This window comes from Balaenoptera acutorostrata, chromosome 14 (genome assembly GCF_949987535.1).
Source record: "Balaenoptera acutorostrata chromosome 14, mBalAcu1.1, whole genome shotgun sequence".
NCBI classification, from domain to species: Eukaryota; Metazoa; Chordata; class Mammalia; order Artiodactyla; family Balaenopteridae; genus Balaenoptera; species Balaenoptera acutorostrata.
Genome location: NC_080077.1, coordinates 81,691,103 through 81,717,016, shown reverse-complemented (window position 1 = coordinate 81,717,016; position 25,914 = coordinate 81,691,103). Strand labels below are relative to the sequence as shown.

General features: G+C 40.7%; 1 protein-coding gene across 3 annotated transcripts in view; it reads right to left on the bottom strand.

The window, feature by feature from the left end:
- Positions 1–1,720: 1,720 nt before the first annotated feature.
- The window catches only part of FILIP1 (filamin A interacting protein 1), a 200,625-nt gene continuing 176,431 nt past the window's right edge, over positions 1,721–25,914 (bottom strand). For 2 of the 3 annotated variants that reach the window (XM_007167995.2, XM_057527702.1), the window contains exons 5-7: positions 21,171–23,976; positions 17,612–17,835; positions 1,721–5,529 (exon numbers count right to left, since the gene is read on the bottom strand). In XM_007167995.2, the coding sequence (XP_007168057.2) occupies positions 17,629–17,835; positions 21,171–23,976 (3,013 nt within the window). In that variant the 3' untranslated portion in view covers positions 1,721–5,529; positions 17,612–17,628. The remainder of the gene's footprint in view (positions 5,530–17,611; positions 17,836–21,170; positions 23,977–25,914) is intronic. The other variant, XM_057527704.1, reaches the window with a different exon arrangement.

Here is a 25,914-nt window from a genome sequence, read left to right as displayed (position 1 = left end):
GCAGAGAGCATATCTTCCCTTAGAATCAGTGATTATTGAGAGTTTTCTCTTGTTAAATCCAGATACTCTGCATCTGAAACCTTCAATGGGTACAGAGGCTTCTGCAAGGGTAGAATCACCAGGCAGGGCAATTTGGTGAGGAAGATCTGGCACAGAACACCCTGCTGAAGGAGCAACCCTTTGGGATTAGGAGTCAATAATTAAGTGCCTATAAAACACCCTGCCATTTTGACTATGCATATACCTTGTTCTCAAGGAGGAGAAAGAAATGGGAGTAAGAGTCAGAAAGACCAAAACTGAGTATGTGTTTATGGTCATGGAAAACTTCTGTGAAGATTAGGAGACAGAGCAGTTGGAAGAATGAATTATATTGCCTTTTGCAAACATTTATCCAGTATATTCTATTCACTGTGAGGAATATGCAAGTCCTGCCTCTGAGAAGCTTACAGTCAAACTAGGGAGGCAGCGTTTTACACCAGTGCTGGTCAATATAAGGCAGAATGGGACAAATGGACTCCTGAAGAGAAAGAAGAAAATTATCTTATCCTTAGAGATACTTATCTCTGAAAGAGATGCTGGAAATAATGCCAGGGAAAACTAAAGGAGGACTGATTATCTTTAAAAAAAAATGATCTGGGAACTGCAGGGAACTGGGTTCCTGCCATCATCTGTGGACCAGGTTGCTGTGCCTGGAACGACGCAGTCACTAGTGTTGCCCCAGCTGAAGACAGACCTCAGTGTTTGACATTGTTCTACGTTCCTTGGGATTCACTGAATACAAATTACAAAAGCAGACTTTAATGACATTCAGAAAAAGAAAAAGAAAAGCGTTTGGTGCAGTGTGCCCTATTGCCAACAAACATGGGGCCCAGAGAAGTTGCTCCGGTTTCTCTACCTGGGGGAAAAGCCTGTCCTCATTAAAAGTGACTCTAGCCCAGGACTCAAAGGCTAGACTCAAATCCATTTGAGCATATATGATGGAAAGCCTGAGACCCCTTCTCCCAGGAAGTCTTTTGGCCAGGGCTCTTAAACCATGTGCCCCAAAGGGCTCCACTCCTCCAAGAAGAGAAGCCAAAGAGCTGCAATTATGGGCAAGACCCCTAACATCTGCAGCTTTCCTGTGGAAGGCATCTTTGGGTAGACATCAGCCTTGCCTGCTTTTTGGATATGTGTATCTTTAAATAACAGGAGAAACCCATTCCTTTGTCCCCAGTAAGGCAAAGATACATTCGGATTGGCTATGGCAATGGACCACCATTTCCGGCACAAGGCTGACAAATAAGAGAGATAAGAGCACAACCCCACAGTCACCCCCAGCACACTCTACTGAAACCATTACCCAACTGCCCATGTAGAGGCTGGCTGAGGACTGCTGGAAAACCTCAGGAGCGTTCACTCTACTGAGTAATCTCCCTTTAGATTGGCAGCGGAACGCAGTGGGAAATATCTGAATGTTGATGGACAAAGCATTTGGGGAGGCTAAAGGGGCGAGAGAAACCCTGCAACCAGCTGCGTCTCTTGGTGTCTTACAGTTTTCATCTCACTAAGGCATCAAACTATGATGTAACTCCAAGGAAAAGCGTCTCTCATTTTGGCAGATCTGCTGTACCGCTTCTGCATATTCACAGTGATAAACACCATATTTTAAAGAAAATACAAAATGCAGAAGGGAAAACTATTTTAAAGCAAACAATTTTAAGTGAAAAAGAAGGTTGAATACTCATTTTAAATGATTTTAATTTGATGAATATTATGTTCCAACTCAAAAAAGAATATTGCACAATGCTTTCATATCACAATTGTTATTTTTCTCACTCTGGTGAGATTTTGATAAACATAGTTGGCTTTGGAAATAACACAGAGGATGTCTTAATTGGTTATATAATTTCAATAGCCTGTGAAGAACTGAAAGTAGGATATTACATTCATAGAAAAAACAAGTACATATCCATAAATTCACTCGGCTGTAGTGAAAAATAATAAACTTCTCATGGATTTAATAAAACTTAAAGGAAACAAAATTGAGAATGCTGTGAAAATAGAATGTAGCTCCAAAATTTTTCAATGCAATCTTTTGCTTTTGAAAATCCATTAAACCTTGCAAGACTTCTAAGAATACCTGATCACATTGTAAGTCTCTTATACTGGAAGAGCTAACATCTGATATTTTTAAAGCAAAATCTAAATAAATACAGATCTGAATTGTTAAAATAACAAAATCTGTGAATGGTGAGGTAAAATTACCCAAATAACATAAACAAACAAAAAGAAAACAACACCAGAAAATAAATGAATCAAGTCATGGCACCTATAAACATTTCTGTGTAAATTTATGAATCTACGGCATTTTCCCTAAGTAACAAACAGAGTTTTCATCATTTAGTTATGGAGTAAATGCTGAAAATTTAAGAAAATAAAATTTTAGTGGTCACTAAGCAAAATTAATTCCATGAAACTCTCCCAATTTTTATGAATTTGTTACAACAATTTTTGTCATTTTTCCTTTTTGCCTTCTAATTAGTATTTTTAGCAGAGGCGTAAACACTGGAGTCTGGAGGGGCGTATAGGCCTCAGATGCCAGATATGGTTTTTTTTAAACTTTCATCTTGCATTTTTGTTGTTTTTAGAATTGTTGCTCATCAAATTCATGAACACACCCTACTTTTGCTATGTTTTTTATTTATTTCCAGGAAAATTCAACCACAGTATAAATAGAAAAGGCACAGACACATTAAATGCATTGTCTGATACACCATTTAGTCCTCGCACTGGTTTTTAGAAGCTGTGAATTATTTCAATAGTGTTGGTGTCTCTGTTAATGTTTAAGCTAGATATTCCACACCATGATTTTTTTTCAAATGGTGGTCCTAAGATGCAGTTCATTCTGCACGTTTTGTGACCATTCCAGGCATCTAATATCTGGAATATTTCCTCTACCACTAACTTCATCAAACCCTAATATTTTATGACATACTTGAAAAAAAATCTTTGTAGAAGATACCCTCAAAAAACATTCTCCTATCAAGAAGAAAAGGGCAACATAATGGATTAGTTCAATTATATGCCTTAACCTGGGAACACTGATTATGACTATATTTCAGAAAACCTAATTATTCCATTCAAAACTGATTCTCATTCATACTGATGATTGGAGATTTGCTTATGATAAAAAATATAGAAATTATGTGAGTCTGGGATGATGCCAGGATTGCACATGGGGGGCAATTTTTTCAATTGGATGTTGATATTGGAATATGACTATTTATGATCTTGTTTGTTTATTCATTAGATAAGGATATGACTATTTGGTGTTTTCTATTTTCTGTTAATTTTTAATATTCTATTATTTTATTTCAAGACTTTTTTTTTATTAATTTAGGTTAATTTTACTCATCTGTCACTCAGATTCCATTAGAGTTTAAAGAAAGGATTTAACCATAGCAGAGGCAGAAAAGAGCTCTGTATCCATCTGAATGACTTGGATCACACCATCACCCTCACTCTGCTTTGCAAGTACCAAATTTCATTATAAATGCAGGAGGAATAAAAACTTTCGGTCCAAATATATATAAATTTTTTGTAATATTTTAAATTAAAGTCAAGAAGTATTTAAAGCTTTATCCTCTAGCCTGTTCACTCTTAGTGTAATAAAATTCCCACATGTTCAGACAGTTATTTGCTTCAGACGCTAGTTTGTGATAGATCAGAATATTTTTGCCATAAGAAGTATAAGCATTGGCAAATAGGGAACTTAACTGTGAATCAAAAAATACAACAATACTAAATAAAACCCTTTTCTCATTGAAATTGTCTTTACAATTCAGAAACATTTTCAGAAATCAAAAGCCATAACAATTTTTAAAATCTTCACACATACACACTCTAGTTTTCTTAATCAGTAATGAAAGCCTTGCAGGTCTGTGATGCATTCACAATCATTCATGCTAGGACAAACCTACTGTAGCATTTCTTTTACTTACAAAAATCAAAACTAATTTTACATAAAATATAGTTATTTAATTTATAATAGCTACTGAATATGATTTGCTAATTCCACAAGGTATACCTTAAAACCTAATATTTCTGTTCCAGAGATTCAGTGTGGATTTCCCTCTGTGGCCTTAGGAGCCTGGATAAAGCCGTGGACTGGAGAAATGGGCCAATAGTATTACTTGTGTGCTTTCTAGTTATCCTTGTGACACTCAGAAGCATTCTTTCTTTAATCTCAGTAAAGTGACATGAGACATGATTTCTGCACCTAGAAAATGTGTCAACTCTTCAGTTATCTTTCAGTTATCTTTTTAAAGACCTTATTGAAAACATGTCCATATTAACAAAGTCTTTTTTTTTAAAAACCTATACCATTAGGGTTTCAAGTAGATTTCTGATGCATATTTTCACATAAACCTAAATTCAACAGCAGGTCTGACACTGAGATTTGAGTAATGTATGTTTGCTTTGAATCTTTAAAGAATATATTCTCTAACCTATATGTGGTTATGAAAACCTGTCCAAATCCTACCTATCAAGAAAAAAAAAGTTATCTATCTTGGGATTTCTCCTACCATATTTTAAAAAGATGCTGATAGCATCTAGGTCAGTTTTTATTTTCAGGCTTTCATTTGGGTAGATTGTGAGAAATATCCTGATATCACAGTCCTTATTATAAGTCCTGTACATATAAGTAAACAATGCAAACAGAAATATAATTGAACTGTCAGTAGCAGGTGTTCCTGTAAGTCTTACTGGTTAAACTCATACAGCTCCTTCTATTAATTTGTTCCGTATGAAAACCAATTCATCCAGGGTTTTGGGCACAGAACACTAGAAAGAGCAACTTTAAAAACTGGCTTAAGTATTTAAAATTAAGCTCTTAAGTCAGTGTTATTTGTTAGTGTTGAACCATGATCAGAACCACAGCATTGTACAAACAATAATAACACCTCTTCCAGAATCTCCTGCTTTGCATTTGCCTCTTGAATTTACCCCAGGAAATATGTAGAGTGTTGTACTTTCTTTTTTTTTTTTCAGAAATAACAAATTGATGAAAGAAAATAAGTATAGGTTACCATTTTGAATGCACCAATACCAATGCTTTGAAGAACTGACAGTGTATTCTACAGATACATGTGCCATGGACTATGAAAAAGGAAACACTTTAGTAAAAAATCACATTACAAAGTGTATTATAAAAATAAATTACACAGCATGTGCCCATGGACCTGAAAGCTTTGCCAAAGGAAGAGAAATTTATTTTGACATAAAGATTGAATTGCTCTCATGCTACGTATTTTTATTTTGTCAGCAACACCATGTTCAGTTTTTACATTTGTATCCTCAAAAAAATTCACTGGAAGTAGAAAATTATTTCCAGTCATGATCAGTAGCATAGAGGACCTTAGTGATGGTGGAGAGCTGGAGAAATACTATCCATTCAACAGGGATTCAGAAGACGTACACACACCCAGTGTGTGCTCGGTTTACCATTTCATCTGGAGTTCATACGTAACTGGTGTATGATGATGCTTTCTACAAAGAGAAGAAAGATACGGCATTTTCAGTTAAACTGAGACTCAAATCAGTAGTTTATGTGAGGGTCAATACCATATCATTTCACTAAAAGACCATAGGTGTTAAACAAGAAAACAAACAAAAATAGGTGCATGAGCCCAATAGCTTCTCCCGCAAACCTTTCCTATTCTTGGGTAAGTTCTTTATATTGACATAGGAGCTTTACCCCTAAATTCTTGAAGCTTTTTAGAAACCATGTCTAATATTCTAACCATATTCGATTGATTTTCCCCAAGATAAGCACTGAACACAAAGACAGTCTTTACTATATACAAGCCCCATAGTGGAAACCAGACTATTGCCTAGAATTTCTGTGCTGAACGATAGTCACATACTTTTATTTGTTTATGGGTGTAGATTTGAGTTTTAATAAGGAAATATTCATTATTCCCAAGAAGTCACTAAATACAGATGACTCATTTTTGTCTCTGACTGCTGCTTTTTGCATAATTCTGCATATGCTCTTAAATCTGAATTCCTTTTTATAAAAGTAAATAAAAATAGATTCAGAAATAGCAATTAGAACAGTACCAGCCACAATGAGTAATATTTATATTTATTTGATTGATTTCACTTTTAACCTTTATGGCTTTGTGAACATTTATCATCTTTTTTTTCATTATGTCATTGAGGCCCTACTACATGCCCATCACTGTGCTGGGCATGGAACTACATTGGTGAGCAAAATGAAGCAGGGCCCTGCCTTTGCTGAGATAAAGAGCAGAGGAAAGAAATATCTAAGCCTCAAATGGTTTCTCTGTCTGAAAAATGTATTACCTCCCGGTCAACTAATGTCAAGGTTTATGAATAGCGTGAGGAAATTTCCACCTATTATTTTCATGTTAGTCTCAAATTCTTACTATTTACGTTTTTTAACAAGGATAATTAATATCTAAGCAAACATTAATTAAAGCTCATTATGTCATAGACCTAGAGGTTTACTTCACACTGACCACTAGGTGGAGATATTTCCATTCCTTCCCTTGACCTTTCCGAATTGAATTTGGGATAAAACAGATAGTAAATACATAAATGTTTTATATACTTAATAATAACTAGCTATGAAGGTTTTGAAAAGCTTTTAAGACATAGGTATGATTTTTTTTACTGTACCAGAAACCCATAAAAATCATTATCTCGTTTTATCTTTGGAAAATTGTTCTAGCCTCAAATATTTTCAGGGCCTAAACTGTATCAAAACTTTCAGGTAAAAACTAAAAACACTAAATAAAATATTATGCAGGTAAAAATCAGGGTCTCACATTAAAATGTTATTTCCCACTCAACACTTTTTCTTCTTAAAAATTTCTATAGTAGGTTTCAAAGAGGGAAAAGACGTAGGTCTCAAACCTCCTTAATAGAATTATCTTCCCCATTTTCCTCCCTTAAGAGATCATAGGAAACATACATTTAAAAGAGAGAAATCTAGAACTGTTCTTATTGTAGATGTAATTCAGAATGCGTGTGCCTTTGTTTCCTCATTACAAAATGAGGGTATCAGAAATCATCTCTCAAATCCCTGGCAGGGCTGATATTTTTTTACTACAGTACCTTCTTCTCTCCCCTTGAGTGTGCAAACCTCTAAATTCCTAGAGTTGCCTTCTCCTAATCCTAGCATTTTATAGTCTCCGTAATAATAATGGCTTTTCAAGATACATGCACCCCAATGTTCATTGCAGCACTATTTACAATAGCCAGGACGTGGAAGCAACCTAAGTGTCCATTGACAGACGAATGGATAAAGAAGATGTGGTACGTATATACAATGGAATATTACTCAGCCATAAAAAGGAAAACGAAGTTGTGTCATACACAGCAACATGGATGGACCTAGAGACTGTCATACTGGGTGAAGTAAGTCAGACAGAGAAAGACAAATATCCTATGATATCACTCATATGTGGAATCTAAAAAACTGGTACAAACAAATTTATTTACGAAACAGAAATAGAGTCACAGATGTAGAAAACAATTTTATGGTTACCAGGGGTGAAGGGGGGAGGGAGGGATAAACTGGGAGATTGGGATTGACATATACACACAACTATATATAAAATAGATAACTAATAAGAACCTACTGTATAGCACAGGGAACTCTACTCAGTACTCTGTAATGACCTATATGGGAAAAGAATATAAAAAAGAGTGGATATACATATATGTATAACTGATTCTCTTTGCTGTACAGTAGAAAGTAACACAACATTGTAAGTCAACTATACTCCAATTTAGAAAAATAATAATAATAGCTTTTCAGAATTAGTATTTGGTGAAAATATATATGGCAAGAGTACATACATAGAAACAATGTCTTGGTTGGACCATTACATTTATTATTATTTTTAAGGTAGCAAACTGGTAATCCATGCATGATATATATATTAATGCTATTAATCAGATTATGTTACTAAAAAGACTATCTCAAAAATACTTGACAATGCCAAATAAGAGAGTTTATTTTATTTTATTCAACTTCAATAATAAAAGATGGGGTTTAATATTTATGTACATAAAATTTACTTTAAGTAAAACAAGCCCAAGTTATTTTATTTTATAACATAGAGACATATTTCATCTTGTTTCTAAAGACAGTGAGATAAGATCTATATGATAGTGGCTCTATCATTTGAAACTTACTAAGCATATTTGTTAAATCTATGTTTGCTTATTATCTATGTTTTCCCCTAATCTGTAAACTGACTCAGATAAGAATTACCCAGCCAATACACAAACTTATGAGAAATAAAAAAGGTTGTTTTAAGGTATTAAATTTTGAGGTGACTTATTACACAGCAAAACTATCTGATGCATAGGGAGTTCATGGTTGCCAGCAAAAATAATAATAAAATAAAAATACTTCGGGGATTAATGCCATTATTTGTGCGCTTTTTTTTTTAAAGACTGAATTCCCAAGTCTCTTCCTTTTTTTTTATGATTTAGTACAATAAAATAATGTTATGGATTTTATTGAAGTTACAAAGTCAGTGAGCAAATCTTTTTCCATCTACTACTCTGTCTTCATTTCATCTCAGAATAAGACCCAAATAAGTCATTTGGGACCTCTAAGGTGACCTAAGTACAATCAGATGTAATTCTGTAATCTAAATTTTACTCTTTTTACAGATACCACTTTTCTGACATTAGTAATCTGTAGAATATATGAGGAAGATTGAGACCAAAGCCACAGTTAATTACCACCTCTATCAGCAAACTCAAAATAGCGAAGCATTTAAATTTGGGGCCCTCTGTTGTGTAGATGTTTAATAACAATTTCCATTTTTCTAACTGTAAGAAGAAAAAAACCCTCTAAATCTTAATCAGCATATGTACATGGGACACTGGATTTTTACATATATTTTTATATTAACAGTTGACCAAAGCACTTTTTCCTCTATATGTTTCTCTCAAGTGTTATCTTGAAGTTTTTTTTCTTGAGAAGCTTCAGGTAACACATTAAATACATTGTTTTCATAATATTATTGTGAAATGAATTCATTCTTTTATTACACTAGCTATTAGATAACTTCCCTGGAAAGGAAGTTTAACGTATTATCAATTCCTAATTACACTTGATTTCTGACCTTACAAAGATGACTCATTTATCCTACTTGGGTGGTATCCCCAAAACTACTGGCCAGCCAGATGACTTGAGATCGAAAGTTGTATACATAAGACAGGATTTGGGGAGAAATCTTGGAGAGAATGTCTCTTGAGTGCTACAGTGGGGCAACCTGGTAACAAACTGGAATTCTGATTCCTCCCAGGAGAACCCCTTGGCTGTGGAGTAAGAAAGATGTATTCCCTGCAAAGTCAGTGCCTTCCTCCCGAGCAGTGCCTATGTTTATGCCCTGCCAAGCCTCAAGGGGACTCTTGAGCTCTGAATTTTAAAAATCAACTCTAGTAAATGAGATCACATCACTTTGATAGCCTCCAAATTCATATACCAAAGACAAAGCAGAGCGAAAGTTCAATTTATAGCAGGACTTTGCATCAGCAAAGGAGGGCTGCTTTATTCACAGGAAACTGCACACCAATGTTACAGAAAACATTTCCTGTTGGATTCTGCATCAATTTGGCTGGCATATGGCCTGTTCTCCTGTTTCATGGCTCCTGCTCCCAGGAGCTCTGCCTGGAGAGCAAGGCACTGGCTTAGAGCTATGCCTTTCTTCTCCACCAGCTACCAAACCCCGGCTTTGACCTTGCTGCGTGCAGGGGCATTTATCCTCCTGCAAAAATATCCGCATTCTCTACACCTTTTAGAAGTAGGAGTGCCTAGATGTTGTTTACTTTTAAGGTTCATTTTAAGAAAATGCTTCAGTATTCAGTCCTGTTACTATCACGTGAATTCAGACGTTATTCAGAGTTCTGATAAAACATCTGTTTTAAATAGGAAATCCAATAAACTTCCTCTGTTGATTTGGACTTGTATTCTTCTTTTGGATTCAGCTCGGCTAATTAAAAATACTTCCGCTAATCAGTTGTGTCATTTGCTTCAGGAAACTTTGGAATCGGATGATACAAACTCTCTTGAGGTTTCTCAACCACCTAAGAGTTTATTTGCTTCCTTACAAAACATTTTCCACTCCATCATCAGGCCAAATCTTCCCCTCGCCCGCCCCCCAGGTTGCAGGAGTTACCAATCATCGCAGTTATGACTGGTAGCTTTTTTTTCAGGCAAGCTAATTGTTACCTCTCACACAGATTACTGTTCCCCAGATACAAGCAAATTGGAACTAGTTATCCCATAGATAACATTAATTATAAATAAAAACTAAATGGTGGAAAAATAGCTAAGTACCTGAGCCAAGCATGCTCAGGTTCTACTTTTTAGACACAGGTGTTAGATGCTAGATGCTGAGATCAGCTAAGGTTGATCTAAGTCTACGGTTGGTCACAAGATAGCATGGAATATAACATTATGTGTGAAACTTGAGAAGGGCATTGTGTTTTTTAGATAAGGATAATGTTCATCAAATTGCTGTTATGAGAACTTTGACACACAGGGTTTCTATGTAGATAGCTCAATATCTCAAATCCTTTGGCAATATTATTTTGGCCCATTGAGCGGGTATTTTTAGTCTATGTATGAATATACACTTTGCTCACTTGAAGTAGTTTACTCGTATGAAATCCTGAATAAGGTACTGGGAGAAACTGAAGTCCTGGCTTCATCATTAATAAGATAATGAGACACTCTAAGCGTTGGGGGTTTTCTTGTTTTGTTTTTTGTTTTCATCCTTAATAATAGGGATAATTATCTTCTTGGCCTCTAAAGTCTAGTTCATTTCCAAACAGCCCTTGGCTTTGCAATTCTGTCCATCACACATACATAATATTAGCACAAGTAGAGAGGCCAAAACTACTTTTACCAGATAAGCAATTAATTATTGGTTCTTAGGAAAAGCATTATGGCAGACTCTTTTAAGTGGCTCACTGAACAAGAGTGAAGCGTCTCATATTATCCCTCTAAGGAGGAATGCCAGAATCATAAAAGATCATAGCTGAATGCTAAGCCATGAGCCAAGGTAAGGTGGTTTGTCAAAGGTTACAGAGCCTTCCTCTGATCTCCTGGTCAGTCCTATGTCAGGAATCTAGTCCGTTGTTCAGCAATCCACCTTCTCTCCATGTTCGCCTTAATATCTATCCTCAATCTAAATCCTGCTTATGGGTGGTGGTGTTTGATCCCTTAAAACAGAAGCCTCTCTGATCTCTTTCAGAGGGTCCTTCGTGAAACTGAAGAGCATGACAGATCACCTGGAACTTGTTCTTTCCTGAAGTGCTTTCATGCTCCTCTGGGGGGAGTAAGAGAGGATGAGCCATTCGTAAATAACTCAAGTATGTTTGTGCTTCACAGGAAGCCCCCAGGCCCCCTTAGCTCGCCACACGTGTGATAGCGTCAGAGGCGAGAACTCCTCAGTCCAGGACTGCTGGCCGTTTTGCATCCATCACCTGCCACGGTGCCTTTGGAGGGAAACAGCAGTGACTTACACCGTCCAGAACGGCAGCACCCGGATTTCCCCTAATTCTGCTCCCTCTCTCCCTCTGTGTTCTCACGCATGATGTGTCAGCGCCCTCCATATCATTCTCGCAGGTTTCTATTGCGGACTAAGGAGGAAGCAAGAACACCTCTTTCTTCTCCAACTCCCAGCCATCCTTTGACTGTTGGTTTTCTTTCTCTACAGTAAGTACCAACTTTTTTTTACAGCATTTGCTGTAAAAATGTTAAAAATGACAGGCTTTAAACCCCGGCTTAGATTCTGAAATAATGGCTTGTCTTGTTCATGGAGGCAAAGTTTTTAAAAGAGATTTTGAACAGAGGACAGAACCACCAGAAGGAAATGTCGGAGGAAGGGAGGAGAAACAAGTTGAGCAAGTCAAGGGAAGGTGATCTGGCCACTGTGCAAGGCGTTCTGTGGGCCTGGGGGTGGGGGTCCAGGCGAGGGAAAGGGAGGGTGGGGAGGTAGGGCGCCAGATCACAGAGCCTTGAGTGCCACACCAGGGAGCTGGCCTTGCATGCTGTGGATAACAAGGAAGCTTGGGAGGGCTTCACATAGAGGAGTGAGATGATCAACTTGCACTTTGGAAAACAAAATGAAAAATGAATCAGGAAATGTTGAGGCTGGAGATTATGGGATCGGTTGGGAGAGTATTAGAGTCATCCAGATGAGAAGTAGTTAGAACCTCCACTCAGGCAGTGACGGGGAAAATGGAGATGTGGGTGCAGCTGCCTCAGGTGTCAGGGGTTTGACAGGGGTATGAGAGACTTGCTGAATGAGTCTCCTGGTGGGCGAGGGGGAAGGAGGGGCCTGAAGTGGCTTCTGGCTTTCTTGAATGACTGGGTAGCTCAGGACATTCCTGCTGAGGTGGAGAATTATAGGAGAAGGAAAAAACTTGGAAGAGGGATGGAGGGGTTGTTGAGAATGGCTTTGAGACGAACTGAGTTGGAGATGTACAGTGCCACGTTGAGTGCGTGGTTGGAGATAGAGGTTTGGTCGTCATCAGCATAAGGGAGATAACTGAAGCCATGGGAGTGAATAAAGTAACCAGAATGAGCATGTAGTGCAGGCAAATGGCTTTTGAAAAGATGAGGAGAAAACCAACCCTTAAGATGCATGCACAAGCAGCATGGATGGACCTAGAGATGCTCATACTAAGTGAAGTAAGTCAGACAGAGAAAGACAAACACCATATGATATCACTTATACGTGGAATCTAAAATATGACACAAATGAACCTACCTATGAAACAGAAACAGAATCAGGGACATAGAGAACAGACTGGTGGTTGCCAAGGGGGAGGGGGTTGGGGGAGGGATGGAGTGGGAGGCTGGGATTAGCAGATGTAAACTTTTATATATAGAATGGATAAACAACAAGGTCCTACTGTAGAGCGCAGGGAACTATATTCAATATGCTGTGATAAACCATAATGGAAAAGAATATTAAAAAAAGAATGTATATATATGTGTAACTGAATCACTTTGCTGTACAGCAGTAATGAACACAACATTGTAAATCAACTATACTTCAATTTAAAAAAAATGCATGCATACAATAAGGAGCCAGCAAGGGAGACTGAGGCAGGGCAGTCAGAGAAGTTCAAGGAATCAGAAGGAGATTAGATGTCTCAGGCACAGAGGGAGAGGAGCATAGCCTCACCCTACTTTCACCCTTACAGAGATCCGGGGTTTATTCCCTGAAAACACTGACCTAACAAGTTCTGGACCTACGTACAAAATGGGCTGAATGCAAGGGAGTGCCTAAACTGTGAGATTCTCCACTTCATCTCCCTGATCTGTTCCCAGAATGCAGGTAGCCTGCCTCAGGAAGGTTACTGGAGGATTTTTCTCCGTAGAAACTACTGGAAGATGAGCTTCGATAGATAGATAGATAGATAGGTGATAGATAGATAGATAGGTAGATAGATAGATAGGCAGACAGACAAACAGGTAAGCAAAAGAAGTAGAAGATAAGAACTCCAGGAAACAGAGGATTCAATGTAGGCAATAGGACAACAGCTGAACAGCAGGTGTAAAGGACCACCATTCCAGACTAAGTAGGGAAGCAGAGGGTTGAACTAGTAAGGCTTCCAGGGAAAAGTATGAAACTGATGTGCTTAAGTGTTTGGAAAAATTACTCATATGTGTTTGGTAGATCTATTGGAGCATTTGGAAAAAATACAGATAGATACATAGAAAAGCAAGCAGATGAAAAATTAAAGCAATTATTCTTTTGAAGGGGTAACACGGTAAGAGGAAGGAAACATAATCATAGTAGACTACTTGGCTCAGCAGGGAACAATATTTAAACTTACATTGTAAACATATGAACATGAAACATGCTGGCTGCTGGCTGCTGATGTATCAAAAAATGTGTGATGCAATCATATTGTGAGGATGGGGAAAAGGGAAAGGAAGAGACATGTAAGAGGACTAAATTCTCAAACATCAAAACAATAATGGGAAGAAAAAAACATCCAAAATTTATCAATTTAGAGTGAGAAATAATTTTCTCTAGGGAGTAGAGCTGAGTTTGGAAAGGGGGGGGTGAGGTGAGGAACAGCTGTTTTCATTGTCTTTTAGCACTGGCTTGTATTTTAACTGTGTATGAGTTACTTTCACAAAAGTAAAGAATAATTAAAGAATCAACGGGAACAGTGGAAGTGGAGGCAGAAAAGGCCGAGCGTTGTGTCAGTTGCTCCACCGGGCAGGCAGGGAAGGGGGTCAGGGCAGTAGCTATAGAGGACTGCATGGCTGAAGGAAAAACTGTGCTGAAACGGAAGAGGCCAGAGCATATTTACATCCTATGTGGAGGTAACAGGTGAAAAGGAGAAAGTTGAAAGAGCAGAGGGTGAGGAGATAACCAAGGATGAGACTGGAGGAGGAAGTAGGGGGGAAGCACTGACCATCGGCTGGGTTGGGGAGGTTTGGGAATAATGCATTCCTGTTGACTGGGAAGCCCCCTCCGTGCTCATCCTGTTACCTCTTGCTCTCTCTCTCTCTCTGCCCTCCTGCCGCCCACATAAACGTGCCCTTCTCATCTAATATCCCTGGGGTTTTCCCAACCAGGAAAGTCTTGCTCTCTCCCCAGTATTCCAAATCTATGAAAGGAATGAGAAATTCAAATCTTTGTGCATCTCACATTCTTGGACAGGTTTTTGTTTCCCTGAAATTATACTCTTCCCACACTGCACATCAAAGCTATGTCTTCACTTCTTTCTTAAAGACATTCAACTAAGAGATCTGGTAACACCCTACCCTTAACGAATACCCTAAAATCTCCAGACAGCCCAAATGCTCCCCGTTCACCTGTCCTCAAGGAAAATATAATAAAGATGCCAGTAGAAACTGAATGACTCTGTTTAAGCAGGTGACCTAGACAGGATAGTCATTTTCAAGAAATGATAAATACCTTTTGGGCCGTGTCCCATCTTGGAATGTTTCTGGTACTGTGCATGGAATATGGCCACCATCGTAGTATGTGGAAACAGCCAACCCACAAAAATTATTCTCAGGAGGGTAAAACCAGGGCTGCGTCTGTAGCTGTGTGGATGGGGCCCTGCATGTCCCCAGAGGCAGCCGTCACGCTGAAATCTGTGGAAACGGCACCCCTCCCTCCCCAGGACGGGACCTGACAGCAGCTGTTCCTAGCTGCCCTAGTGACACCCCTGCTATTTCACTACACAGTACTATGTTTCAGGACAGGGAAAAGACTCTAACTTTTTCATCCCATTCACTCTTACAAAAGCACATGAAACTGCATCCTAGAAGCATTATACTCACACATAGAAGCCGGAGACGGAGTGCATGGAATCCTGCACCTCCAATCCCCGGTGGATTTCATTTCTAATATGCAGCTGAAAACAAAGCTAGCCAATAAATGTGGAGTTGGTTCTAAAATTACAAAGGAAAACTGCCACGGCAGTTGCGCTCTATCATTTCTGAAAAGCGAATATGTGTCGTGCCGCCAAGTTTTCTTAGCGGTTGTCCTTTGCAGGTGGCTGTATTCCAAGATCCAGATTATGTATAAACATCCTGTCCGCTCACGGTTAAGCCCTTACAGCCTCTCCCTGCAGATGGAATGAGCTTCCAGGCAGAACCGACACAAGCATGGTGTGAGCAGGTAAAAAAGCAAAACAGTAGCAGTGACACTTGATTGGGATAAGGGTCACTGAAGAATGGCAGGTAGTATAAAATAGAATACAGTGTTTCGTTCTCCTGACACCTCCGTTTGCTCAAATACAGCATGTACAGTAACACTAAATAGCCTAAGTGCCAGGGAGGCATTTGAAAAACAGTGGAGCGTCCTTGTTTCTGAAAGGGATCATGTCCACTTTACAAAAGGGGGGAAATTCCCTTTCAAAAAAACACGAGTCAGTATTCGAAATGGCAAGATCTCTTGTTTAAACGTGTTCAAAATCGTATTTCATAAAGTCTTTTTTTCTCAGTCTCCCTCTCCTTCTGCCTTGAAATTCCATTATTAGGGCATGTCTCCCATAGTTGCTCAATATTTTAAAATACATTTGCTGAGAACTGAGCTGTAGGCAACAGTGATCTGATTAAGTAAATGTGAATATTGTGAGGGGTCTATCTCCTTCATCCACGATTTGAGCCCCAGTTCTACAAGGGGCCGGAAGAACAGTGTGGAAAGAACACAGAGGACAGTCTCTATACCATGAAGCACGATGACTCCTGGGCCAAAAAGCAATCATATATCTTTAAAAAAAAAAAAAATCTACCTTTTACCAAATATCAGGAGCAGGGACTATTCAAATGATTCTGGAACCCTCACAATTTAGAAGTAGAAAATAGCAACCTGTAACTTAATACTCACTGTGTTATTTGTAAAGTTTACCCACTTGCCTCAAAGATTTCGACAAAGGTGCTGCCTACCTGAGACCTCAGATGCTAAGCTGGGGGTTATCAGCCTTGAGCTCATTTGTGGTTATTTGACTACCAAGCACCATGTCCACGTCAACACGTTTAATCTTCTCACGGACACTGGCATTTTGCATTCACACACTCTTCATGCTTATGAAAACATGCTTAAAATTAACAATGATACAAACACAGGTAATAATAATACACTTCACCACACCACACACACACACACACACACACACACACACACACACACAATCATGAACTGGTTCTATACTTGCAAAGTAAAGTCCACACTTGACTGTGAAAATGTTTCAATTCAATTAAGCTATGCATGATGTCATTTTATTTCTTGGCAACAATGTATCAAAATTTACTGTCCGCTATTTTCTATCCATTACAACCTCTCTTGAGCTATAAAGGGCCATTTGGCAGCTCTATTCAAACTGCTCCACAATTTAAATCCGTTGCACACTTGAATAGAGCATGAGTCTGACATTAACGGTTCTAAAATTCCAAAATCTTTACAATACACACTCACACAAATAAGTAAAACTCTGTTTTTAGTATTCCATATTTCGTTTCCATTTTATTTCACATTCAAATTGTTTCCTGAAATCGTCTCAGAGGCTTTTGTTTTTGCAAAACCTTAGAGGTCCAGGCCCTGTGATAACTAGGAGATGGGTTTTGTTTTGGGGGTTTTGTTTGTTTGTTTGTTTCCAGCACATGAAGCAAATTTGGAATCTGATAGAGGCCAATGACCATTGTTAACCTATTTCCTATTTCATAAAAGAGTTTTTGAAAGATCAATGATGGTGGAACAAAGCCTATTATACTTGATTAACAATTAGGAGCCGGCTTTGGAGATGCTGTGATCCAGCCCCCATATCTTACTGATTTAACTAATGGGTCCACTTTCTAGAAGCAAAACTGGGTCTAGAAGTCAGGCCCTGCCTCGGGCCCAGCATCCTCCGCAAAGCACACAGCACACGGTAGTTTTGCTAGTTAGTTCTGTTCCCCAGGATCAAAACAAATCCACAAAATAGGAAAGACACATGGCTATTAGTTGATTATTTTATGAACAGGATATCGAAAACTTAAATTAGTACATGTAGAGAGTTGGCACGAACAGACGGCAGCAGTAGCATCTGCACGACATACCCCCTCCGCCACTGCCCTCAGCCCTTCCCCCCTCCAGGAGAGGTAGCGCTGCCGGCTGCAGATTTCTTCAGCTCTATTTTCATAGACTGAGTCTCAGCTCGAGGCTCGAATTTGGTCAGATTTCCTGCTCCTGGGGCTGCCACTACTGGCTTTCCTGCTTTCATACCTTTTGACATAGGAATGCGGGTGGGTGTAGGCCGCTGGGATGACCCGTCTTGTCCCGACTGTAAGAGAGAAAACACAGAAACGCACGGGCGATGTTGGTGAGTTTCCCCCGGAAGTGCCGTCAGTCTGAGCATACGCAGGGCTCTTGCCACAGAGCTACCCACAGACGACCCCTCTCCAGGTCAGATTATCGTCCGCAAGTTGGAGTCGGTGTCGAGTCCATTCCAGTCGCCCCCCACCCCTTCCCGTCTCCCGGAACATCTGTGCCACTCTTCCTTCTCTTCTCAAGCCCCTCACCTACCTCCTCTACCCTGACTGAAGACGACCTTCACTCCTACTTCACAGAGAAGCTGCAGGACACCCTGCGTATACTCAGGCATCTTTACTCCTACTGTCCCCCAAATCACCTCACTTTCTTTACATGAAGCAGCTCTCCTTTCCCCTCCTAAGGAGGCCAGATCTTTTCTTTTTTGTATTGTCACTGCTGACCACACCCTCTTTCTTTTTTGCCATGCCGCATGGCATGCAGGATCTTAGTTCCTCGGCCAGGGATGAACCCGTGCCCCCTGCAGTGAGAGCTCGGAGTCCTAACCACTGGACTGCCAGCGAAGTCCCCCACACCCCCCCTTCTTGAAGTGCTCCTGAAACTCTCCTGCTGTGATTCCTTACTTGGGTCTCACCCATCCCCCTCCTGTCTCTGACAACTCCTTTTCACTCTGGCGCTGGCTCCTGGTTCCAGCTTGCCTGCCTTCTAAATGTGGGTGTCACCATGCTCCATCCTCGGCCCTCTTTTCATTTTTCACATTCACCCTGAGAATCGCCTCAGTTGTCACCTACATGTTGCTGAGTCTCAGGACCTCGAGCCTTCCGTGCTCTCCTTAAATGCAGATCCAGATTTCCAACCACGCGCTAGACATTTTCAGTGTCCCTCAGGCATCTCAATTATAACAGGCCCCAAACATTACTTAACTTCTCCCCCAAACAGTAGTCCCCCCTGGGTTTCTCGTTTTATCCACCTCTACAGCCAAGCCAGAAACCTCAGAGCTGCCCTCTGTACTCAGTTTGTCATGAAATCTTCAATTCCGTCTTCAATCTATTTCTGTCCTCATTTTTGCTACCGCAGTTCAAGCCTACACCATCTCCAGCCTACAGAACTGCAACAGTATCCCTGACCTCGGCCTCTATTTCCTCCAATTTATCCTTTCAATTGTTTTACAGACATACCTAAAACATAAAGAATGTAGTTTTAAAAATCATGACCCTGTTTCTGGGTCCCTTTGTCTACTCTCTGAGATTAAATGTCAATTTCATAAAAAGACCCATGCATCTTCAGTATCTGACCCCAGTGAGCCTCTCCTTTTCTGCTCCTGCGTTTTGTCTCCAGCCCCAGCTGCTGCAGCGCAAAGGGACTGCTCACCATTCCCAACAAGCCAGTTCCTCACATTTCCATCGCTGCGCCTGTGCACACGCTGCCCTCTCTCTGCATCTGTGAAGACCTCTTCCCCTGGTGAAGCCTTCTCTGCTTGTTCCTTTGTACATACCCCTCTCATAGAACCACTAAGGAGGTTTCAATCCTGCCTCTCCCACTAAGCCAAGAACTTCGACAGGTCCTATTTACAGTCAGCATCTAATCCCATGCCTAAAGTGTTGCTAATGGTCAATAAATGTTGACTAAATGCACAAATGAACTAGCCACACTATTCGATTTCTGAGAGGGGTATTCCCAAACTTTCTGTTGCCCTTGATCTTATGGGATCTGATATACCTGAAGTATGTGAATCATCATTTAGGCCTTAGAAATCTTAGACAGTTGTTTTGAAATCCTATTTGTGTATGGGCTTTAGTCAGTAATCCAAAATGTTGCTACAGAAGGGAAGCCTATCTTGACCTGACCCTTAAAATGGGAATAAGATGTTCCAGCAGAAAATCTGCTCTAAATTACAACAATTACACCTCCACTAGCTTTTATAAAAATCCAAGCTACGCTGTGTTGCTTAAATTAAAGCAGCACTGAACCATTTGAGAAGGGTGAGCAGTTCTGAATGCTATTCAGCTCCCATCGAGCCAATAACAAAAAGCTTTACTGGCAAAGCACTTAGTAAGTAATTCACACTTTGAAGCCTGTCTTGGGTCTATGCTCCTGCACAGAGAATTAAAGTAAATTATAGTGAAGATATGGGAAAATGAGCCACAGTTTCTATACTTAAATAATAAGCTTCCTCTCCTTCTTAAGAGTTTCTAATATATGCTGCAGAATTTATTCAGAGATTAGGAATCATAATTTCTAGTCTATTAGTTTAAAATAACATCTAAGTAGTGCATGCTCTTCTATAATTTCATCTACAAATTGTCCTCAATAAATGAAAATCACTGGAGGTATTTTGAAAAATAGAATTCATTTTTAAGTTCTGGCTTTTATACTTTGGACATGCTTTTTTAATAATCCTTCATTTAGCCTCCCAGCTGGTATTACCTAAATATTTATCGAGCACCTGCTCTCTGCACGATACTATTAATAAAATATAGTGTTTAGACATATAAACTCACTTCTTTTTTACTTTAAAAAAAGTTTTGGATATAATAATCTTTTAATCTTACTTTTCGAATAAAGTATGACTACGACCATACGTAAATGTATTTTAAATATTTTAGGTTCTAGAACTATAACCCAGGAATAGTTCATTTATTTATTTATTTTTATTTTTATTTTTTGGCTGCATTGGGTCTTAGTTGCTGCAGGCGGGCTTTCTCTAGTTGCAGGGAGTGGGGGCTACTCTTCCTTGCAGTGCGAGGGCTTCTCATTGTGGTGGCTTCTCTTGTTGCAGAGCACGGGCTCTAGGCGCACGGGCTTCAGTAGTTGTAGCGCTCGGGCTCAGTAGTTGTGGCTCACGGGCTTAGTTGCTCCGTGGCGTGTGGGATCTTCCCGGACCAGGGCTCGAACCCGTGTCCCCTGCATTGGCAGGCGGATTCTTAACCACTGTGCCACCAGGGAAGCCCAACCCAGGAACAGTTTTAATAATTTTCTGCATATTGACCGTTTCTCCCCAGTCTCCATTTTCCAAAATACTTTAAACATAAAAATCAAATTTTAAACCTTATTATTCCCATATGCTGACACTGCAAGAGGCCATCTTTGCAAGGATTTTTGGAGTCTCCATAACTGATATGAAAAAAAAAATTATCCCTCATAATTAGCTCAAATTCATAAAGTATTAGGCCACTTTTTACTCCTGTTTCTTGATGTAGATAGTCCCCTAGGAGACACCTGGTAGTGGGTTCGGGTGGAGGAGGGGCACGTGCTTTTGCTGTATTCTGGGCACTGCGTTATTCTCACCACCACCCCCTGCCCCGCGTCCCCCGCCTTGGCGTGGACTTTGGAGCCCCCTCTACTCACCACTGACTGGGTGCCTCTGGCCGATGAGGTCGTGACCGGCGTAATGGTGATGGTGCTGGTCACCTTGCTCGCGCCAGGGCGAGACGAGAGGTGGTTCCTGGGCGAGCGAAGGACTGTGCCGGTGGACACCTCCTTCTCCGCGGTCACGCTGACGGGTCGGACAGTAATCACCGGGCTTGCTCCTTCAGCTGAAGTCCCAGGGGCTCGCTTAAACTGCGAACCTAAGTGAATGTGAATTTTATTGTCTTCCGTGGTTATGATGTTGGCATTGGAGTTGTACTTCCGGACCGGGGCTGGCACAGTCTGCTTCTCTGGCGTGACCTTGAGGACAGTCCTTCCCACGGGCATTTCCTGGGATTCGGGAGGGACAGCGATGTCCGCCGGGGCCGCCGATGTGGACACGGTCATGATCTGAATGGGAGACGTGGGCCTGTCCGCAAACGGCCCTCTTCCGCTTTCTGGCGTCTTCTCCCTGGAGAAGGTAGTAATTGTGACCGGGGACATGGCTCGCTCCGCGCTGAGAGCAGCGTCTCCGCTTTTCTGTTTCTGAGACATGACGTTTGGTGATGGGATAATGGTTATCCTCGGTTTCTGATTCCCTAGGGTGGGAATGACGGTGGTACTGGAAAAAAATTCTTCCGCCGTGGGGCTCGTAATCTCCAACGTGGCAGTGCTGTTCTCGTGGTCGGGCGTCACTCGAATGTGCAGCGGCTGGCCCTGCTTGGGCGAAAGAACCAGCTCTCCTGGGTGCCCCGGGCCGGAACCGGCTCGAGGCCCCTTCTCGTGAGTCACCGGGGGCCCATTCTCCCTTTTCCTCATCCATGGAATCCAAGACTTCCTCATGGTGAGCTCGTTGGCCGCGGGCGGATACCTGTCTAGGACAGAGGAACGTTCCATAGGTTTCTTCAGTCCCACCTGTCGAAGGTTACTCATGATATGGTTTTCTTCTTGAAAGGATTTGCGTATAAACACCGCTGGCGTGTCCTCCTCCGCCGCCTCGCTGCCGAAAGCATCCGTCTGGACGCCAGTGGACGTCACGGGGACGTCCACCATCCTCCTGCCGTTCACGCTGGGCCGGAGAGCGCGACTGTACCGCTTGGACAGCTCCAACTCTTTGGTCAGATGGAGGACCTCCTGCCCCATGTTCTTGTTCTTATTTTCTTCTTCCATAAATCTTTGTTGAAGGACAGAATAATCCACTTGGAGCTGAGAAAGCTGATCTTCTTTGTTCATCAGTTCATGAATCTTCTCTTTCAGGGCTTGGACTTCTGCTTTTAAGTCTCGACTTTTAGCTTCTTCCAACCGAAATCTGTGTCTCAGCTCGGCTTCCTGGCTCACCGCCTCACCTTTCTCTATTGCTTTATTCTTGGCGATTTGGTGTTTTATCTCCTCCAGTTGTTGAGAGAGGAAGTTGGCCTTATCCTGCTCGCTTCTAAATTTCTGCTCTAGCTGGTCGTACTCATCTTCCGTCTTCATCAAATCCCCTTCCACCACCTCCAGTTGTTGGAGACGTTTCTTCAGTCTCTCAATTTCAAGTGTTAGCTCCTTAATTTTGTTATCTTCTGGGCAGGTGAGCTCAGGTCCTTTTCGACACCTTCCTCTTGTTATTTCTCGCTCCACTTCCTCTATCCCATCAAGTCTCTTCTTTAGTAAGTCAACACTGCAGCTTAATTCAGAGGATTTTTCTTCTTCACTTTTCAGTTTGCCTATTAACTCATCTCTCTCTTTGGTCAAACTGTATACCTTTTCCTCCATTTCAGATTTCAGTTTTAAAAGCTTCTTACTTTCTTCGATGAGTTTTTCCGTTACATCCATAACCTTGCCTTGTTCCACCTTAAAATTTTTATTGAGTCCATCCACTTTTCTCTCTTCTTGCTTTATTTTTTCCATCATATTTTTCCTTTCATCAACCAGCATCACGGTAAAGGACTTCAACTTTGTGAGATCGTCTTTTAGGCTTAATTCAGCCTTTTCCAATCGACTTTCAGAACATTCCAGTTCTTTAACCCGACTCTTGACTACCTCCAATTCATTGAGCAGGTCCTTGGTTAAGTTCTTTTCTTTCTCCAGATTGAAATGCAGCTGGGTGCACTCCGACTTACTCTTGCTAAATGCTTCCTCCAATTTCTCCAGTTCAGACATTCTCATCTGTAACTTCTCAACTTCAAGTTTGAGCTCCCGGCTATGGTGTTCTTCCTCCTGCAGCTTCTTCCTCAGTTCCCTGCACTGGGATTCGGTTTTCGTAATCTCCTCATCTTTACCCTCCATCTCAAGTACGCGCTTCCGAAGCTTTTCCACTTCTGCCATGAGGCTGGAGTTGCCACATTCCCCTTTGGCAATTTTATCTCTTAGTTCCTGAAGTTCTACTTCTGCCTTTTGAAGATTTTTGTTGGTCTCTTCCAGCTCCTCAATTCTTTGAGTCAAGCCAACCAGCTTGAGTCTGAGCTGCCTGTTGTGAGACTCTTGATTGGCCAACTTAGCGTTCATCTCTTCATGCTCCTGGGAAAACCTCGAAGCCTTGTGTTCAAAATCCACTTCCAACTTGAGCAATTTCTGCCTGTCTTCTTTGGATTTAGAAGTGATGGCTTTGAGCTTTTCTTCCTCTTCCCTCAGTTTCTGAGTCAGGTCCTGTACTTTCTGGCTCTGCAGGCCAAGTTGCTCGATATGCATCTGCCTTTCATCCACCAGCATGAGTGCGAAGGACTTGAGTTTCACAAGCTCATCTCTCAGTTTGTTGAGCCGCTTAGCATTTTCCTTTTCTTTGCGGGCTTGGTAAGCCTTTTCTTGTTCAAGGAGTTTTTTCAACCTAGAAAACAAAATATATTAAAATATTCTGTTTTATTACATTAAACTTTGTATATTATATCATACATAAATATTTCATATACATATTAAAAGATTAGTCTGCAAAGAGGTTTCTCTTAGATATTAAAAAAAAATAAAATAAAATGCTGTTACAATAAATCCCTTATCAATTACTGCAGTATGAAGGTTTAACGAATAGCCATTAAGGAAGCTAATCAGAAGTCAGGATGCTGGTTACCGGTACTGAAGGGTAACGACTAGAAGGGAGCATGAGGAGGGCTTTTCAGGTACTAGTTTCTGTTTCATAATTTGTGCGCGCAGGGCGTTAGTGATGGGAAGAATAGGATGAATTGTGACAACTTTGCAAAAGATAACATGGACTTTGTGACTGCTTATTAACTGGTAGGAAGGGAGAGAGAGAGAAAAAAAAAATTACTTCAGTGCTTTGGGTCTGAATAATTGCAAACAATAATACTTTTAACAGAAATATCAAAAACAGGTGAGAAAGGGTATGGGCAGAAACTGAGAACTGAAGCAACAGCAAGTTGAAAAGTATACCAGACAATAGTTAACAATACTGTATTATATACTTAAAATGTTTTAAAGAGGGTAGATCTCATGTTAAGTGTTCTTACCATGATTGAAACAAACAAATAAATAAACATGCCAACAATTAGAAATGTAGTGCTTTGAAAATAAGTCCTATAAATTTTACAGCTCATATACACCTTAACCCATAGCCCTAATGCCCCCCCACTGTCTCTACTCCCGTCCAAGTCCCGAGCATCTGCTGATAATTCTGCAACAGCCTCCAAACGGGTCCCCTCACCACCTCAGCTGTGCCACGTCCTAGCTGTATGATCTTGGACAGGTTATATAACCTCCGTGTATCTCACTTTTCTCACTTATAAACTGAGCAGCAAAATAGTAGCTAAGGGCTTCCCTGGTGGTGCAGTGGTTGAGAATCTGCCTGCCAATGCAGGGGACGCGGGTTCGAGCCCTGGTCTGGGAAGATCCCACATGCCACGGAGCAACTGGGCCTGTGAACCACAACTACTGAGCCTGCGCGTCTGGAGCCTGTGCTCCGCAACAAGAGAGGCCGCGATAGTGAGAGGCCCGCGCACCGCGATGAAGAGTGGCCCCCGCTCGCCGCAACTGGAGAAAGCCCTCGCACAGAAACGAAGACCCAACACAGCCAAAATAAATAAATAAATTAATTAATTAATTAAAACAAAACAAAACAAAAAAACTTAAAAAAAAATAGTAGCTAATTCATAAGGTTTGTCTGAGGTGCATATCAGTTAATATATGGAAAGCACATATAACAGTGCCTGGCCCATAGTAAGTGTAGCTAAAACGACACTTTATATTATAAATTTATAATTATATTATTATAATTATGTTTATGTTATCATTATTATGGTTACTACTTACTCTCACCCAAATTCTAATATAATCATGTCACTCCTGGTAAATGGAATATTTATAAATGGCATATTTCCTGCCACGTCCATAAACAAAGGGTGTCACAGTCATCAACAACTGCAACCCTCCAACGTGAGCCAGTGAGCCCTGAGGAAACCCAGGGCTGAAACTGCAGCCACTCCCTGCAGTGAGCCCTGAGGAAACTCAGGATGTGAAAATACAGGATACTGGCCCCAGGTAGCTGAGGTGCATATCAAAGGAATGATTTCAGTGAGCCCAGACTCTTGCATATTCCCATACACAGAAAAGCGCTAAATTCCTTAACTTGAGATACCTGGTTTTCTTTAATTAACAATAATCTTTTGACGTTCCGACTACCTGCCCTTTTGTTGCAGAACTCCTGTATATCCTGGCTCCTCCCCTCACCTCCTTGGAGCAGTTTCTCAGTTATCTGAAACGCTGTCTCGGGGCTGTAGTCCTCATTTTGCCCCCAGTAAAGCTTAACTTGCAACTC